The sequence below is a fragment of the Macrosteles quadrilineatus genome, unplaced genomic scaffold (genome assembly GCF_028750875.1).
Source record: "Macrosteles quadrilineatus isolate MER2022 unplaced genomic scaffold, UCM_ALF_1.0 Scaffold_1__1_contigs__length_201487025, whole genome shotgun sequence".
Taxonomy (NCBI): domain Eukaryota; kingdom Metazoa; phylum Arthropoda; class Insecta; order Hemiptera; family Cicadellidae; genus Macrosteles; species Macrosteles quadrilineatus.
In genome coordinates this window covers 172,905,372-172,925,618 of record NW_026542594.1, presented here as the reverse complement: position 1 = coordinate 172,925,618, position 20,247 = coordinate 172,905,372, and the positions used below count along the sequence as shown (strand labels likewise).

General features: G+C 34.4%; 2 protein-coding genes across 2 annotated transcripts in view; both read left to right on the top strand.

Moving 5' to 3' along the window:
* Positions 1–1,312: 1,312 nt before the first annotated feature.
* Positions 1,313–13,202, top strand: LOC129002643 (zinc finger protein 665-like). Its single transcript, XM_054430606.1, has 2 exons — positions 1,313–1,471; positions 11,405–13,202. Exon 2 carries the CDS (start codon positions 11,895–11,897, stop codon positions 13,200–13,202), a length of 1,308 nt encoding a protein of 435 aa, XP_054286581.1. The 5' UTR covers positions 1,313–1,471; positions 11,405–11,894.
* A 1,462-nt stretch (positions 13,203–14,664) lies between these two features.
* The window catches only part of LOC128990098 (zinc finger protein 665-like), a 37,426-nt gene continuing 31,843 nt past the window's right edge, over positions 14,665–20,247 (top strand). The window contains exon 1 of the mRNA XM_054412342.1: positions 14,665–14,993. The gene's annotated coding sequence lies outside the window, so the exon portion shown is untranslated. The remainder of the gene's footprint in view (positions 14,994–20,247) is intronic.

Genomic DNA, 20,247 nt, shown 5'->3' with positions numbered 1-20,247 from the left:
GCTACGCTCACTCACCTTTGGGTTGGAGCTCGTTCGCTACGCTCACTCACCTTTAGGTTGAAGTTCGTTCGCTACGCTCACTCACCTTTTGGTTGCAAATTAGCTGTTGTCATAAATGTAAAAGAAATAATAGTGCTGCACCCTGTTGGTAATCCTTGTAACTTTAATGCTATTGAACATCATAGAACAGAACCAACTTGTTTAATTGAAACAGCTGTTAAGATTCATTAATTCCATTTCTCATAAGGTTAACATGGGAAACTCCAGAGCCACTGGGGCGGAGCCCTTTTAAGAATTTCGAAACGGGAAATAGTTTACGTCCGATTCGCATACCTACAGAATTTACACACCAAATTTCATAACGATCGGTGAAGTCGTTCCGGAGGAGTTTGCAGACAAACACTGTGACACGAGAATTTTATATTAGATTGAAAATAAAACATATAGAATTGAAAACAGAAACAATATGAATTAAAATCTATATCTGTACATTATTAAGCGGAGTCAATATTGTCATAGTCCAGTAACCAATCTTTCATAAATACACAAATACCATTAGCTGCTTCCAAACAAAAACAGCTGTTACAACACCACTTGCGATGTTGCCAGTTCGAAGGCCGTGGCCTGAGGCCCATTTCATAATAAAGTACAAACTAATATTATTAGTAAATCAGCTGATCGCCCAATGCAAATCTAATGGAAATTACAAGTTACAAGTTGTAACTTGTAACTTGTAGTTTATTATGAAATGGGCCCCGAGTTAAAGGCGGCCGTGCCCTAGCTCTGAACACATCCAGACACACACACACACATACATCACTTCTAAAACCACTTTTTCGGGTCCAGGGGGACCCAAAACGGATATATCCACTCAAAACTCAAATTCGATAATTTTGACGAAAACGATACCAATACTTTCTCCATATAATGGTATAAGGGGAGAAAGTAAAAAGAAGATGGTTAAACAAAAAAAGTGAACACTGGGGCCTCATGACTTTTAATCAAGGCCACCACAATTGTGGCATTTAGAGGAAAAAAGTTATAAAAAAAAACTAGTGTTGAAGCGTCAGTCAACGTCAAAGCCAAACAAAGCAAAGCCAATACCAAAGCCTCAAAACCAAAAGCGCCGCTCTCGCTCAACTTGGTAACTTGGCATTCGTTTATTTACTTAGCTTAGTGTTACCTACCGGTAGCGGTAGCGATAAACTGAAAAGATACAAAGTAAACTGATGAAGACATTGCTTGAAGAAATAATTAATGAAAACGAATTATTAGTCTCTGTAGGCCTATTATTGGTATCTGTAGTTATGCTTATGTAACATACGATATTACAGCTCACTTCTCTGCTAGGCCTACACACAGTACCAGCATTGACTTTAACTTTATATCTAAAGTCAATGGTACCAGTACCAAGACCAAGCCAGCAACTAGGCTAATAAGTTAGGCCTCATCAAAGAACACCCTCACAAAGGTAAGTTTAACATATAAGTTACCCTATGGTTAAACCTTAGTTCTTGATCAGCACTAACTAGCCTGTAGTAGACCTAGCCTATTAGGCCTGGCCTAGCCTATTTAACTTGGCCTACTTCCTTGGTGGGCTCAGTTCTGCAGAAAACCTGCATTATTAATGAAATTACATTACTAGGCCTAGTTGGATCTCATTGGGCTCTTAAGTTAAGTTAACTTATTTGCTAAGCTTTGGCAATCTGATTCCTTCTCAATTCAACTTAGGCTGAGGTGATCCAGAGGTATGTTATTTTTCTGTCTAATACATTAGGATCAAATCAAATCGAATCAATTTATTGTTGTAGACATTTCACAATGCTTTAACCCTCCGAGTGTCATGCGTCGCTGCAGCTACTCACGGACACTGTTTACGGCGAAGGCTCTATGACTGACAAAATCGGATTGAACTGGATCGAGTTAGGTAGGCCTATCGTTCTTTTCGTTATATTCTAAGCTTTCTAAGAGGTCTGTCTCTAAGCGCTTTATGTTCTCCGAGCTGATCGTAATTGTAGCAGACAGCTGACGTGCGTATTTGTAAACAGGTTAGTTAACCTCGGACCGATGACTGATGTGTTTTATTATGTTTATCATTGTTTAAGTGTTAAAAATCAAAAGTAGTGATATACGTGGTGCATTATAAGAAGATTTAAGTGATTTTGAAGGGCTGGTTGATGATCCTGAAGAAGTAGGTAGGCTAGTGATATTGATGTAAATTAGGCCTATCAGCCAGATTACTAGCTATGGTTAGGCTATGCATTCTTAGCTAAACGCTATGTACTGAAATCTGTTTTTTGCCCATAACTTATTTATTTGCAAATCTACTTCCTTATATTATTATATCTTTGTAATCCTCATAAAATTTAGAACAAAGTGGCTATTTTCAAATATTTATAGGCCTATAATTTATACAATTTCATTGAGCGCGAACTTATTTTTTTTTTAATTTTTCCAAAATAATTTTTATTTTTACCACAAAAATTTTTTTTGAAACAAATATTATTCCTTAGGTTTTATGTATGATATTGAAACCCATGATTTTCCAAACAAAATGGTAGGCCTAAGTTATATAGAACAGTAGAATTAACATTGTTTTAAGCTTTTCAGATCCATTTTAATAAAACCTTGCAAATGCGCCAAAAATAGGCGGACATTAAGGCCTAAACTGTGGACACTCGGAGGGTTAACAATCGTCATAAAATTCATAATCCTGTTATTAATACAGCAAATGAATACTTAGATGTAATCAATCAATATAGGCCTAATAGCCTAAGTTACAGGCCAAGTTTAATTTAGTTAGCCTGGTTTAATTTTGCTTTTAGCCTATTTTATTTATATTTTACACCTAAAAAATATTCTACACTCATTAGAATGAAAATATCGATCGATTTATCGATGGTTCGATAGGCTATTTATAAACATAGTATTTTGTGTAATAAGAGAGTAACTGACACTCGCTTTAAGTCTTTTAAAAAGCAAAGAAAAACTTAGTTATAATTAAAATTTGACTTAGTCGATTAAAATGACAAAAAAATGATACCTCCACCAGGATGAAAGAGCCTCTCTCATTGACAACCATGTTAGAACTGGTGGACATAGGCGGTGTTCTTTTAGCAAGTAAGATAGGCGGTGTTAGAAGAAATACGATAGCAGCGAATTCTGTTGGATTTTCGTTAAACTACGTCGCAAGGACGTGTAAAATGCATAGGTTTCCATAGAGATACCAAAATCTCATTTTTGCCAAAAATGTCACTTAGGTGGTGTTATTTCTTAAGCGACGATGTTCTACATTAAATATTGAATACGAATAATAGAAAACGAGGGAGGATCAACAGTAAAACCCTAATTGTAAATACATTATAAGAAAAAAATTAAGGTGTTTGATAAATATTTTAAAAACATTGGTCTATTGCATTTTTCTACACCCTGTATAAGTATGAAGGTGGCCGGATATGTTAAAAACTGCGTCATTTCATAAGATTTACAACCATACGCTACACTATTGAGGTTTAGATATGCTTTTAATTTACTATAAATTAATTGATTGTATTTTCACTTTATTATTTCATTAAAAATGTCATATTTATTTCTTATTTTTATAACATTAGATACTTAAGTATGCTGCTACGGGGAGGGAATTAAAGAGTGCGATTTTAGTAAATTGTTAACCGCTTAGTAAAGAAAAAAGAATTAGGCCATAGCTCAGTAAATAAAGGTTGTGTTTCGGAAGTAAATAGTGATGTGTTTTTCATGGATGCTTGTTAATTACTGTACGTAAGGAACAATTTCTGAAAATACTCATCCCATCTATATTGTTGAATTTGGCAACTTCTAATTCACTAAAGAAAAATTCGCTCAACTTCGTTGCCTTCTGTAGCCAAGACAAGGGAGAGAAAGTGAAACCTCTCTAAACGCAGGCTCAGGGTGAAACAATAGACCATAAATCAACCCAACGGTATCTACAGCTGGCACTGTATTGTCACCCCATTCCTGACAAAACAAAATAGTTTAAAAAGTAAATATTGGTTAGTTTCTTCGGCAATTCAAGGAAAAACCTCACACTGTTTACGTTTGCGTTGGCTGGGAAACAAGCAACAGTGTCACATTCACTTTATTTCATGATTTCACACTGCTGATTTTAACATATTAAATATAATATTTTTTTCACAACTAGGCCTATGGTTTAAACTGTAGCCCTCGAGGAGGCGCTTCACCAGTAAAACGGGAGCGGGCGCATGCGGAGTTTTATTCCACAACACTAAATAGCTTAAATATTACCCATTTTACTTGTTGTTATAACTAAATATTATATTATAGTGTTGAATAACCTAATCAGAATCCTAATTTCTTTGTTAAAACATTATTTGTTTAACTTATTGTGAGTAATATTTCAAATAAACATATTGAGAAATGTTCTAGTATAAAGGTATGTTACGAGAGAGGGCGCTTGCGGAGTTTTGTTCCGCAATAATGCAATTAGACATATCCCTTTCAGACCCGGGAATCTTAGTCATCTCGACCGCTTTAAGTCCTGAGCAAATCATCATACTAATATTATAAATGTGAAAGTTTGTGTGTTTGTTTGTTTATTTGTTTGTTTGTTTTTTGAAGTTCAATCACGCATTAATTACTGGTCGGATTGTGTTGAAATTTGGTATGATGATAGCTCACATTCCCGATTAACATATAGACATATTCTTACCTCAAAAATTCTTTTGGGCTCCGCCCCAGCGGCTCTAGAGTTTCCCATGTTAACCTTATGAGTAGGGGCCTATTCATTTTTAAAAGGAATTAAATAATTTTGCCAGCTGTTTCAACTACACAATTTGTTTATATGATATTCAATAGCATTAAAAGGTTATACGGTTTACCAACAGGGTGCAGCACCATTAGTTCCTTATACATTTATGACAACAGCTAATTTGAACCAAGCAGCAACAAAAACCTGAGTGTGAAAACTTTACTTCTTCCTACTGATTAGGTTAAGTGGTAGACCTATAACATTATGGCTATGGTAGATGTTCTATATACTATAGTATACCGTAGATTATAGTAAACCCAATATTTTTAAAACGTGTCCTCTCTCATTGCAAATGCCAATGTAAGCGAGTATTTAACTACAATACGCATTGTAGGCCTATACCAACCCCGTACGAAGGACGGGTACTCAGCTAGTTTTGAATAAATGTTGGTTTTTAACCTAGATTTCAAATACTAAAATTATTGATTAGGTTTGTTTTAAAGATGAAACCTTCATAATACCATATTAACCATTTCAGTTTCAGCAATAATTAGCATCATATAGGGCCTACGTTTAAACACATAAATAAAACAGTCATTAACCTTAACAGTTGCCTCTTTCTCCTATCTCACCGTGACATTGCAACAAACAACAAACAATCAGTGTTACCATAAGACATGAAGGCAGACTGCAAAACAAAAATTCCCACCTGATCTCCATAACCTACACAATCGATGCGTACAGGTCTGAGCAACAGAAAGATCCAGAAACTTCAAAAAAACAAATAAACATCTAACCTACACAATTGTGTTGGTTAGGTTGTCAGGACTTTAAAATATACCTACACAAATGAATGTGCTGGGTTATTATCAAAATATATTTGATAATAATTATTAATGAAATAATACATTTAAACAAGTTTATAATGTTGTATGTATAAAATATACACGCAGTTTGAAAGAGTGCATGAGGAAATTAACTCTGCGCTAAGGACTTACGCGATAGGGCGCACGCGGAGTAAACGAGTAAACCTCCGCAAACTGACACCGCGTCAATGAATTGCAGCTGACAACAAAATGAGGAGGAATTCGAGTGTAAAAATAGCTTAGGAACATTCCCAGGATGAGGGGCGTGAAGTGTAGAGCTGAATACGACTGCCGACACCCATTATGCATATTTATATTAACAAAAACTACAAGTGCGGAGGAAAACTCCGAAAGCGCCCGCTCGAGGGTTTTAAAATAAATAATTTATAAATACAATTTTTCAATACCACTTTTTTAAACGCACTAAAAATTTAAAATAATTTATAAATATATGGAGAGAATAAATGCATGTAATATTTCAAACTAAGAACGAGGGGCGTATGCAATGGCTAATTTACGATTGTCTTCATCAACTAGGAAATATAGATGTAAATTTTACAAACAGGATGAATTTTTTTAATTCTGTTTGAATTTATTTGTTTCCTATCGACAGCTATCCCCTCCTTATTATGAACTATTGTCAAATTGTCAAATTATATTAGTTTACGCAACGATTGCGTTAAGTTAGTCTTCATGAGACGAGTAGAAAATTTCAGGCACGAGCCTTGGCGAGTGCCTTAAAACTTCTAAAAATGATTTTATTGGCCATTCAGTTACATAACAAACAATAGGCTATGTCAAACAAATAATAAATAAACATGCCAAACTTATTCTTGCACTCTTGACTAACAAGATTAAAGGCTGAAATGAACACATGCAGAAGCTGTCTTAGTCGTAAAGACTATTAACGCGAGTTGCGTATACAACTTTACCTACGACCGTTTTTTAATTACTAACAATCACTACTCATAAGTTCTTAGAGAGGTTATGTTTTCGTTTATTATCATTGCCAATGAAAGTGATGCAACGACTTAATGTATAATCAGCTGATTTCATGTAATTACGTGTTTGTAAAACTTCGTTAAATAATACATTACTTTTTCCAGGGAGTAGGTTCTGCTAGCAGTATTCTGACCATAAATACCGTATCAGGTACATTTAGGGAAATATTGCATTTTTTGGATAACTGAAACAGTTAATTTACAGTTAGATTTCAGCATCAAATATATGGTCCACAACGAGTTAGGTGAAAAAGTTGTTAATAGGTTTTCAAAATAAACCAGAAGCACATTCTCATCAATTAATTTAACCTTATTTTGTTTCGTCCATTTAATGAATAGCTGGTATGTAATTTCATACTTTTGTTTCGATTTCGGTGGCAAAAGATTAGCACAAACAGTATGTGCTCTCATTTCCATCTCGTCAACTTCACTTTCACTAACTGGCATTTTAAAAATAGGTTTAATCTACCTTCCTTTAACATCCACCAACTTAGGTTAAGAATAGCGAGTATAAACAGAAACAAGTCGGATCAACAATTAAAATTGTCAACTGATCGGCTGATCAGCTGATTAGTTGACGTTCGAAGCATTACAATTTTACTTCTTTTCTCTCAATCCTTGAACCTCATTGGTCCATTACCCGTGTTGTTATGAGAAAACTATGCTAGAGGTATAACTGTCACACTTTTTTTGTTATTTTGTCGAATATTATTAGATATATATATTTTTCCCAGATTTAGAGTCATTTATTTACAAACATATTCAATTAAAATTTTGAAAATAAACTCAACAGTGTGTGGTTCTTATATTTTGTGTTCAAAGAAATACCTAACATATAGTTTCGAAAGTAACATGTGTTTATTGAGTAAATAAATAAAAAAATCATAATTTAAACACGTGTAAGGTGTTGAATTATCGAACAAAGCTTTAGGCCTGATTACCAATACAACAACAGCCACAATTGCAAACTACAGTATAATGATTAAAACCCTAATTTTATCCCAGTTAATAGGAAAATTTTTTTGTTTTAGGGCATTAAAATAGCTTTATATCAACATTTATCTCAAAAATAATTTTGTTCTATCCTTAATATAAAACCTAATTTCACGCTCATTTACGTCTATGTCTTCATGAATTCACTAGAATTTCATGTACTTATTTTCATGTCTTGTATAACCATGTAAAATGTATACAAATTAAATGTTTACGATTTTTAGACTGCCGTGTTTTTTGTAACGTTTGCAGATAATAAATATGTACATTTCATTGTAAAAATGTAAGTAATATAGTAGAGGAACACCGTTCGCCGTACTCACGTCGGTAAAGAAGATCTTTCGCATCATCGACGGTGGTGCTGCCTGATATCCGCATCATGAACTAAGTCAAGCGCAACGACCGTTGGCTGTCTGCTTTTGTTTCCTTAGTCAATGGCGAGAGTGTACTGCGGGCAATGAGTATGAGTTGACTCATTCATACTCACCGGTGTGGCTCGGTGGCTGCCGCGAGGCTTGGGTTCCGTCATCCCGCCGCCGACGCTGTCAAACGATGTTTTCATTTCATTTCATTTCATATAACTTTATTCATTTAGGCCTAAGTACAATACATAGATACAGGAATGGTGTCAAGAGTAATTTAATAAAACTAACTTAACTAAAATACTCATCATTATCATACATGGCCTAACAACATACCATCAATATTAATAGCTTCAGATCAAATAAATTAAAACAAGTAGTGCAATATAAAAGTTTATACATGAAAATGTCAAAATTAAAAATATGGATAAAATTATTTTAGAGCCAAAAGTTTCAATTTAAATTAAATAGAGCAATTAATAACTTATAGGGGTCTATACATATCACAAGTGATCGAACAGGGGTTACTTGACCATTTTAAGAAAAAATAATATTTTTATCCTAGATATCAGAGGCGACGTTTCATAAGGAATATTTATCAAAATTATAAAATAGAATTATCAACAATAAATCTAGATTTCGCCCCCCACCTCTCAAGCCCAATCGCCGCCACTGCTAGATATCTATATCAATTCTGGGTTCAAAAGTGATTTAACATTTTTTTATCTCTTTTGTTACTTCTACGGTGGCCATTTTTGTTTTGGGGAACACACACACTTTTGCTCATGTAAGGGTTTGTGTTGACTTGCATAACTCGGTAACCATGAACACAAGAGCAAACAGAAAGCATTTTAATTTGGAAGAAACAGCCTAAATTTTATGTTCAGTACATACTAATTGAAATGTGTATCAAAAACAGTTTTCAACCCATCTGAACATTTTATAAGAAAACGGAAAAATTTCAACTTTTGAAGGCGTATTACCGTTGGAACGAATAAAATCTCAGACTTGATTTTTTTTTGTGTATAGTAACTCAGTAGAGCTGTTTGCATTTCAAAAATCAACCCTGATACTTAATTCCTTTAAAAGTTATAATTTTTCAAAAACTGAAATTTTTTGAAAAATTCAAATTTTGAGTCTCAATATCTTTGTTGGGACAAGGTTTAATACCCCCGCCGCAGCAAACCTGCAGACTAAGCGAATTTCCATTTGACTGATTGGATTTACACTAAAATGTCTACTTTAAAATATAACATTTATTCTTGATTTAAATAGAATTAGTTTAACAAGTACTTAGGTTTGCTGCATCAGGGAGGGTAAAACTGTTTTTTTTTTTTGTAAAATGTGAATAGTTAGTAAGAAATAAAAACATTTTCCAAATTTGATCAAAATATGTTCACAAACAAGCAAACTACTTAGTTTACTTATTCTCCATAAGAATAACATGGGAATTTTAAATTTACAATTTTTTTGAATTTTCTCCGTAACCATTAGGCGCATAATAACGCTTCAATATACTAAATTATTTGTTTTTTTAAGCTCTACAAAATGGTTTGGAAAGAAATTGCTAAATTTTATGTTTTTTGGGTCAAAAAAGGCAAAAACCTATTTTTACCCCATAAAACCCCCCGTAAACCCCTGTTCCCATGGTCCGATCATGCTGGATCGCGAACTCGTTCGAATAAACGTACGTTTACACGTTTGTACCAAATTTCATCAAAATCGGATCATTTTTGCTCGAGTTATCGTGCTGACGGACATATATATATATATATATATATATATATATATATATATATATATATAAATATATATATATATAAATATATAAATATATATATATATATATGAATTTGAACGGATGGTGTTTTTGGCCTCTAGGGATCTCAAAACGAAAAAAAAAATCGGTCCCGCGTCCAGGTCTTACCATGAGTACTACGGTAATAGCTTATTCCCTATATGGGAAATTCGCTAAAAATCAGAAATTTTTACTAGAAACCCCTCTTATGGTTGTTATACTGCTATATGAATTTCATCTTTGAGATTTACTTTTAAGCTAAGGTACAGTATCATGAAAATCGTAAAAAAAAAACCATAAGCTCGGCCAACGCGGCTAGTACTGTAGGTAGCATAATGGGCAATAAGATTAGTTTATAGGTGTAGGTAATTATTTTATTTAGGATGTAAACTTATCTACTTTAAAGTAATGTATAGCTTTTTCTTTCAAATTTCTTATCGTTGTTAAAAAAAATTCATCAGATTATTTTTATTCAGGTTTACACAATTTTTTTCAATAAATTATTTTTACCTTAGGCCTATTTAAAAATTTATTGAGCCACTTTTATTTTAATAAAGAATATTAGAAATTTCACATACAAAAGCTGTTTGAAAGACAAGTTCTTAAGGAATTATATAGGCTAAAATTTTGTTTTACTTGTTAGTGTTTTTTGTTCTATTTTGATTGTGCTCGTTAAAGAAGTTTGGATATATCTTGATTCAGTTTGGGGGTGATGTTATCAGACCTACCTTCCATAACCATAAACATCTGTATTCTTGCTAGAACAATACAAGTTACATTTTCAATGTTTTTTAGTACTTTAAAATGAGCTGTGTGCAGTTTGTATTATTAAACTCTGTCAGAAACTTGATCTGTGATTACATTCATGATTTGTTTTACACTACATATTGGTTCCTCATGTGACAAAATACTAAATTGATTCAAGGTTCCCTGCAAAAACTTTTTATGGTTGATTGGAAGTCCTGTAATGAAAATGCGATGCATGAAGTTTACAAAGAGTTAACAAACACCAGACCCTAGGAGGTTGACCAAATTGTTTGGGTTAGGTTGATAATGAAGTAAAATTGCACCAAACAATAAACAAAAGTGTGTAATAGACAAAAATATAGACTGAAAATGGTAACTTATTGCTGATTATTGCTGGTCATCCAGTGTAATTACAATATGGTGACACTGTGATCGTTATCTTTTTGCCATACAACAACTATAAAATAGAACCAAAAGAGCACTGTTAATAATGGATGCTCAGCCATAGGATGTTGGCAGTTATTAAATATTTTCCAGTCCCATACAAAATGAACATGCAGTTTACAGACTTTTTCCTTGTCATCGTATTTCATGTACAGTTCTTAGTTTCTTGGTCGGCTGGACACCCTGGTTAGTATTCCAGAACATATCGTTTTTCTTTTATTTTAAATATGCATACAGAAAAGTTTTCTCCGCAACAGGGGTTTCGGTTTGAATGTGTTTACATTTTGATAAGCGTGATTTTATTTTCAATGTTAAGCATAACAGCAAAGCCCTGTTTTGGATCATTATGATATTTCCAAGCTTGTGGAAATTATTTTTATATTTTAAATTGATTGTTTAACCCATGTGAACGAATTAATAAAGATTTTAAAAGGTTTTATCTTTTTCAGAAATGAAGACAGATGAGTTCAGACTTAAGACGGGAGAAATCCAGCAATTCATTTTGTTAAACTAGAATTTGAACTACAATAATAATTTTCGGTGTGGTTTGGTGGTAAAAAGAATTAAAACAACGGATTATACTGATTTACTAAATAATATAATTCAATAAAGAAACGCAAGAGAAAGGAAAATCCCTCAAGTATATTGTAAAATACCTAATATGCATTGCAAGACTTGACTATGAGGTGATTCAATGTGGAGTGAGAGAAGTAGCATATCGTGTAAATACTATACCTACATTTAACAATGCCATCAAACAAGGTTTCTAGTTAAATACATTTAAATCCCTCTGATTGGTTGGGTTTTCTGATTAGTTACTAGCTAATGTGATAAGTTTATAAAGGGATAAAAATTACAAGAGTAGAAATGTTAACTTGCTCTAAAGATTTTCCTCTCAAATGTCCAATCTGTGAGCAAAGTTATTGAACTCAATCCGCAATGAAGCTTCATATATTGTATCACACGGGAGAGCGACCCTTTAAATGTTTGGCATGTGGAAAAACCTTTTTCCAACAACACCTTGTAAAAACACATTTGTTGATACATTTTGGGAAACGTCATAAGTGCACTACATGTGAAAAATCCTTTACAACCAAAGGCAAAATGAAGAACCATTTATTGGTTCATACAGGAGAGAGACCATACAAGTGCAATTCTTGTGAAAAATCTTTTGCAACAAAAGGCCATTTGAAGAGACATTCATTGGTTCATACAGGAGAGAGATCTTACAAGTGCTCTACATGTGAAAAATGCTTTACAACCAAAAGCAATATGAAGACGCATTTATTAGTTCATACAGGAGAGAAATCTTACAAGAGTTACAAGTGCTCTGTGTGTGAAAAATCCTTTACAACCAAAAGGTATATGGAGACACATACATTGATTCATACAGGAGAGATACCTTACAAGTGCTCTACATGTGAAAAATACTTTACAAGCAAAAGCTATATGAAGAAACATTTATTATTTCATACAGAAGAGAGATCTTACAGGTGCTCTATATGTGAAAAATCTTTTAAAACCAAAACGGTTATGGAGAAACATACATTGATTCATACAGGAGAGAGGCCTTACAAGTGCTCTACATGTGAAAAATACTTTACAACCAAAAGCAGTATGAAGATACATTTATTGGTTCATACAGGAGAGAGACCATACAAGTGCAATTCATGTGAAAAATCTTTTGCAACAAACGGCCATTTAAAGAGACATACATTGATTCATACAGGAGAGAGATCTTACAAGTGCTCTACATGTAGAAAATACTTTACAACCAAAAGCAGTATGAAGATACATTTATTGGTTCATACAGGAGAGAGACCATACAAGTGCAATTCATGTGAAAAATCTTTTGCAACAAACGGCCATTTAAAGAGACATATATTGATTCATACAGGAGAGAGATCTTACAAGTGCTCTATATGTGAAAAATCTTTTACAACCAAAACTGTTATGGAGGCACATACATTGATTCATACAGGAGAGAGACCTTACAAGTGCTCTACATGTGAAAAATACTTTTTAACCAAAAGCAGTATGAAGAAACATTTATTGGTTCATACAGGAGAGAGACCTTACAAGTGCAATTCATGTGAAAAATCTTTTGCAACAAACGGCAATTTAAAGAGACATTCATTGTTTCATACAGGAGAGAGACCTTACAAGTGCTCTACATGTGGAAAATACTTAACAACCAAAAGCGGTATGAAGAATCATTTATTGGTTCATACAGGAGAGAGATCTTAGTGTAAAAACATACAGACAGCGTAGCGTAGCGCAGCGCAGCGCAGCGTACGACCGAGGAACAAACTATTTTGTTTTTCTCAGAGCGTATTGGAGCGCATTCGACTGCAGACACGCTTAAGAGTCAATTCTAGTCTCTTTTCTGCACCAATTGGTCCCCTTCAATTAGTTGTAAGCGTCTCTCAATCATCAAACTAAATATGTGATCGAACGTTGTAGTCGACATTCTTGCATAATTCTTAAACCGAGACTCGTGTTTTTAAGGATTGGAAATAAGATGTATTCACCATGCCTGTTCCTGCCTTTACACACTTCATGGGGTCGCCGGAATTTTATCCCCCTGGAATTTTACCCCCTGGGCAAAGCTGACGTCACTATGACGTAGTAACCTGAGTGGCCAAAAGTTTGTTCGCGGCCGGAATTTTACCCCCGCGGATTTCGAAGTCTAATGAAAATAGTCAGAGCGTGATTAATTTAATTAGCGATAAAAACCGGAATTTTACCCCCTGTACATATAACTAGTGTTTAGACAACTGAAATGTACGGGCCGGATTTTTACCCTCCGGAATTTTACCCCCCGGAATTTTACCCCCGGATTTTTACCCCCCGGAATCTTACCCCCTGGCCGATTTTATAAATTGAATGATTGGTTTTCTTATTTCTGTTTTTAATTAATTGTAAACATTTCATTATTTAGTGGCCTGTCTTTATTTATTTATTTTGTAATCTCATTCAGTTGATTGTATATACGTCATATTAACCAAAATTTGGCTTCAAAGATCGAATCCTAATACTTGAATCTCAAAATTAAAATTAAAAACATGTTCGATTAGTTAATGTCACAAATAAATTAAGATAGGCTACTTAATAATAAAATGTTTACTATTAAATTAAAACAGAATGAAGATAATTAATCATTCTCACTAATTTTTATATCTAGCCAGGGGGTAAAATACCGGGGATAAAATTCCGGGGGGTAAAATTCCGGGGGTAAAATTCCGGGGGGTAAAAAGACGGGCCGTACACTCCCGGTTTTTATAATTTGATGTGTTCTGATTAAATTCACAACCGTGAAAATATATGTTTAATTCCGCGTTTAATCCATCGAGCTGATGTCGCGAAACTCAAAAGTTCGCGGCCGGAATTTTACCCCCTGGTTTGTGACGTCACGTTTGCCCAGGGGCTAAAATTCCAGGGGGATAAAAATCCGCTACCCCACTTCATGCACCGCGACACTTCTCCTACTGATCAAAAACTGCCACCTTAAGGTATTTTCGACAAAACTGATATGAGCCGTCTTCGACAGAGCCATCTTCTATACTGATGTACCGGGTACACTATTAAGACCGTCTACAACCTATGTTGCGCTACGCTACGCTGCACTCTCTGTGTGTATTGGACTACGCTGCGCTCCTATACGCTACGCTGCGCTGCGCTACGTTGCGCTACGCTACGCTGTCTGTATGTTTCTACACTTACAAGTGCTCTATATGTGAAAAATCCTTTAGGACCAAAAGGTTTATGGAGACACATACATTGATTCATACAGGAGAGACACCTTACAAGTGCTCTACATGTGAAAAATCCTTTACATCCAAAAGGGGTTTGAAGAAACATTCATTGGTTCATACAAGAGAGATATCTTAATTGATCTGTGGTGCAATTGAATAATCCTTGACAACCAAAGGCGAAATTCAAAGACATTCATTGGTTCATACAGAACAGATACCTCACAAGTGCTAATCATGTTGAAAATCCTTTGTGTCTGAATCCGTTATGAAGAGACCTACATTGGTTCGTAAAAAATGTGGAAAATCCTTAGCATTTAAAAGCTGTATTAAAAAAAATATGAAAAGGGTTCATACTAAAATTATGATCTTTAAAGGGCACTACGTATGAAAATACTTTTCATTGAAAACACTAAATAAAGGGAAAAAATTGTTTGAAATTTGTTTTCAAATATTTTTTAAAAATTTGTTATTGGTCATTCAAGTTTATATTCAAGTATTGGTTTTCAATTTAACTAAATATTTTAAGAACAACTTTACAGTTTTTTAACACAATACCTAAACATATTAACTTTTAAGCAACAAAACCTTTTTTTTTTTCAAAATATCTGCAATTATATAATAAGCACTTCTCATGTGTTTAAGCGTCTTAAATGTGACTGTTTCTTAAACAATTTGAAAACTTTGGCACCTATGAAAAATGGATTTTTTTTGTTCTTTACCATAACGATCTTAAAAACCCTTCCCCCCTCTTTGTAACGCTGTGTAATGATACACCACTTTAAAATATTAGGTCAATCCCATATTTCACTAACAATACCTACGTTTAACGGGTACTTAAATTTGCTGCTGTGGGGATGGTTTAGTGAAGTATCTTTAAATGGAATGTTAAAAGCTGTATTAATAAATAAAATAAATCAAATTTTAATATCCTTTAACAAGCTACACTAATTGACCTATTATCCATAAAAATAACATAAGAACTAATTTTAAATCAACCTATTTAGTTTTAAGAATATAAAAAAATGTATCCCAAAGATATCCGAGCTTCAAAATTTTTAAATTGACGTAGATTAGTTATCTTTGAAGTAAGTAACACATGTTTTAATGTAGGCTAAAATTAGTACAAAATATGTAGGTACAAAATAGTTGCAAACCTCATAATTATAATAGACAATAGACAATTAATCTTTATTTACACATTCATTAATGGATGGCATTAGTGGTAGTGTTAATTTACAATTTTTTCTAAATTTGTGGTTGAGGTATCGTTTAGTCAAAGATCTGTTGGTGGTATTCTTTTAAGGAGTAGAAAGGTCGATTAATGAGCCATTGATGCAAAGCTGGTTTGAGGTCATCTTCTGTCTTGCTTCTTAGATCTGGAGGTAGCCTGTTGTAGATTTTCATTCATGCGTATGAAGGTTTCTTTTCAAACTGTGCCGTGTGATATTGTGGAAGGTTGTACTGCATGGTGTTTCTCAGGTTGTGTTGGTGCATTTCGCCACGCCTTGTAATGTTATTTCTTACTGTAAATAGCACAACTTCCTGGATGTAGAGTGCTACAAGGGTAAGTACTTTGAGTGACCTGAATGCTTCCCTGCAGCTGTCGAGTCTTTGGAGTCCTGCAGTTATTTTGACTGCCTTTTTTTGTTTTGTGAGAACTCATTGCATGCTAGTGGGCTTCCACCCCATGCTACAAGTCCATATCTCATGTGCGACTCAAAAAGAGCAAAGTATGCTACTTTTGTTGTGATGTCATCTGTTGCATTTTTTATACGTTTAATAGCATAAATGCTTGAACGTAATGTTTTACATATATTATCCACATGAAGGGTCCAGGTTAAATTCTTGTAGAGTGTGATGCCCAACAACTTAGCTTCATCTTCCACTTATACATCTGGAAGTCGTGGCACTTTATGAGATTTATGGCGAAAAGCTATTTGAGTTGTTTTAGACATGTTTACTGCGAGACCATTATTATATCAGTATTGGTAGGCCATACTGAGTGACACATAGGATTTTACTTATAGATTTTCAGCTAGTGGTTCATTAAACACTAAGGTTGTGTCATCAGCATACATAAGAGTAAGGCAGGCGTCTCATATTTGTTGCGGCAAGTTGTTGGTAAAAAGAATAAATGGTACTGGACCCATGACTGTCCCTTGGGGAACCTCCATGTTGCAGGTTGTTTAGTAGGTTGTGATTTGTGCAGTGGTCTAAAAGTCTTTTTAAAACAACTTTTTCGTATATTTTGAAGAAGGTGGAAACAAGAGAAATTAGTCTGTAGTTGCTTGCTTCTAATGTACTACCTTTTATGAATTTCGGGTATACTTTAGTTATTTTAAGTAGTTAAGGAAAGATGCCTCGTTTTAGGGACTTCATCGATTCCAGACGAGTATTTTGCATTAAGTTTGTTTATAATCATTTTAACTTCCTTCTCGTCCGTGCTTTGAACGAAACATGGGTCACATTACTTATGAGTTTGCCATCTACTTGAAGGGTTATTTCATTTAGGGATGTTTCCTTTTTGGACCACGCTGTGTTTATCGTTTCCCAGATAGCTTTAGATTTATTTTCAGCTTTCATCAACTGGTCAGAGTTAACCTTCTTCCGCATCGTTTTCAAGTACAGGTCATAGTTCTTTTTATTTTCAATTGAAACCCTTTTTTCATCTGGATTTCCCGTCATCTCAAACTTTCTTAGAGCTTTATGAAATTCGGCTTTGAGTCTCACTGCTTCTGGGTCCATACAAAATGTGAGTTTATGTTTTCTTTGTGTTTTTATCTTCTTTTGGGGGCAGGCTGCAACCATAGCTACTCTCACTATGTTACTAAAAGTTTTAAAAGCTTCTTCGGCATTGTCTATTGAGGTAAAACTAATTTTCTTTACTGAGAAGATATTTGAGGCCTTGCAGGTTTTTATTTTTTAGGCAGCGTCCAATTTGGGCTGGATAACTTGAGTTGATGTGTGAGTTGAAGTTTACAGTACAGAGTTGATCAGCAAGATCCGAAAGTCCTGCACTGATGACTTCTGGAGTGAGTTGGTCTGTATCCACATTTATATATATCCAGTCAATGGAGGTTTGTGTTAAATTTGTTATTCTTGTAGGTGGAAGCTGTAGTCTCTGGATGTTGTGCATAGCAATAGTTTCATTTGACATAATGTATTTCCTGTTAGGGTTACAAATCAACGTTATTATCTCCCATGATGATGAGGGGAGAATTTTCAATTTTTGTTTCCTCAATTAGTTGTGTAAAGTAAAGGTCTTTAATGATTTCTCAAGGTCTCCGTTTGCCGGTATGTAGGTTCCCAGTACAAACAGATTTGTGTTCTAGAATTTTATTTTTATAAGAGCTGCTTCAAATAACAGTTCTTTACAGTACTTGGAAACATCTATGGCTACTGTGCTACTCTCAAGGCTTTCTTTTACACGAATGCATACACCTCCCTTTCTGTGTTCTATTCTACTATAGTGAGCCTTGAGGCAGAATCCAGGAGCTATGACGGTGCCATTTATTGTGTCAGGTTTCAGTCCATGTTCTGTCATTACTATGTCGGGTTTGGTTTCTTCTAAAAGGTGCTGTAGTATATTTATTGTATTGGAGGCTTCCTGTGTATTTTGGTGCAGCAGGATGAATTTGGAGTTTGCATCCTGACTCAATTGTCTAAAAAACAGTCAGGTTGCGTTTCTCTTGTCTCTGCTGGTGTTTGTAGTTTTTTTTTAAAATTCAAATCAGGCTGCATTGGAATAATCTTAGAAGGTGAGGAAAAAACAAATCTATTATCCTGTAGCGATGCAGCATCCCTTTTTACCAAATATCCATAATGCATCTTCATATGTTCTGAATAAAATCCTATATTTTATACAAAGAAATCATTGTAATCCTCGTCTTTGCTCTTTGGTTTAGCATTTAGGGGTGGAAATTAATTTTAATTTTTAGTCACTTTCAGGCTTTCTCAAGCTTTTACTGTTTGTGACACCTGTGACAGTTTTTGTGGCGGGGTTTGGCTGGTTCCCCCGGTTGATAGTTGTTCTGTTGAGGTCTCAGATGAAAGTTTTTTAGTAGGAGTTTATCTGACTCTCCCTGTTGTAGTTTCTGTTGGCAGTTTTTTAGTAGGAGTTTGTCTGACTCTCCCGGTTGGTGTTTCAAATTTGCAGTTTTTTCGTTGGAGTTTGTCTGTCTCTCCACGTTGTGTTTTTGAAGGTTTTGCTGGTTCTTTCTGCAGTCAGTAGCAAGTGTGTGGTTTGTTTGGTCTAGGTATTATGCATTTTGCAGGGATACGCTGAATTTGTTAGTTCTGTTATGATTTCTTTGAGCTATTTTATTTTTTAATGAACTTGGTGTTGGAATGGAAGGATTTGTATGAGTTGTCGGAGAAATGGTCTCTTTGTATCTGCATTTTCAGGGTGTTAATGACGTGTTCCATTTGATTTTGTTTCATTTTAATTTTAGTAAGTTCAGCTCAGAGGAAAGAACTGTGTCCAGCTACACATTGATGGGTCTGGACTAAAGCAGGCTCCAACCAGATTTTCCTCTTTTTCATCCAGCTTAGCTTTATTGTGTTTTTGTGTCAGATCTGTTATGTTTTGTTTAAGTTGTTGAATTTCTTGTTCACATTCTTTTAATGAGTCTTCTTTTTCCTTTTCAATTCTTTAAAGGTGTGCTCTAAGTCGCTGTGAAGCATCTTCTCATTGTCAAGCTGTTTTTCAAGATTATTGATTGTTTCCACTAACAAGTTGTTTTTCATTAACAATGTGTCATTTTGGTCTAATAGTGTCTAGTTTTTTCTTCCCAAGCTGCCTCATTTTCATTTTTTATTTTTGTTACTTGATAGTTTGACATTTTCGAGACTCAGCCTGTGTTCATCATCTTCAAGGTTATTGTCTTCAACAAGGAGGGCATTTCCAACCTCCGCTGCTAGGTTAAGAGAAGTTTCCAAATCATTTTCTTATGTATCAAAATTCTGTACAATGTTTTGAAAATCATCCATGGTAAGATTTAATTAAATTGTTTGACATAGGTTCGGGCTTGTTAGTTGAGGTATGAAGTTGAGTGATGCAGCTAAACAAAGTGTCCTCTGAGGTTTGACTTTCAGAGCAATACTTATCAGTTTTGCTTGATTTCATTGCAAAAGCCATTTCTGCTTCTTTTAGAGCTGCATTAAAATATTTATTTTTGAAATTTTCTTGTTTACTGCTTTGTTTTCTGAGTAAAGACATACATCACTTTCCTTTACTTTAGCTGTTTTATTATCTCCATAAAAAGAAACACTATACTGTTATCATCTTTCTTTGGAACAGTCTCCTCTATTTCTGCAGGCCAGAAAATGTACAGATTGCGATATGGTCGTGCTGAGGTGTTATCGACACCAACGATCACATAATACCAATAGATGGGGCACGTTGGTGGTATTTTTCACTAATCTTAACTAAGATGGCGGCTGCCGGCTGTGATGAGCCCTAATAGCGGGGCTAACTAATTAAATGTTAGTTTATCAATGATATCCGTGACAATACATTATAAATATAACACAATGAC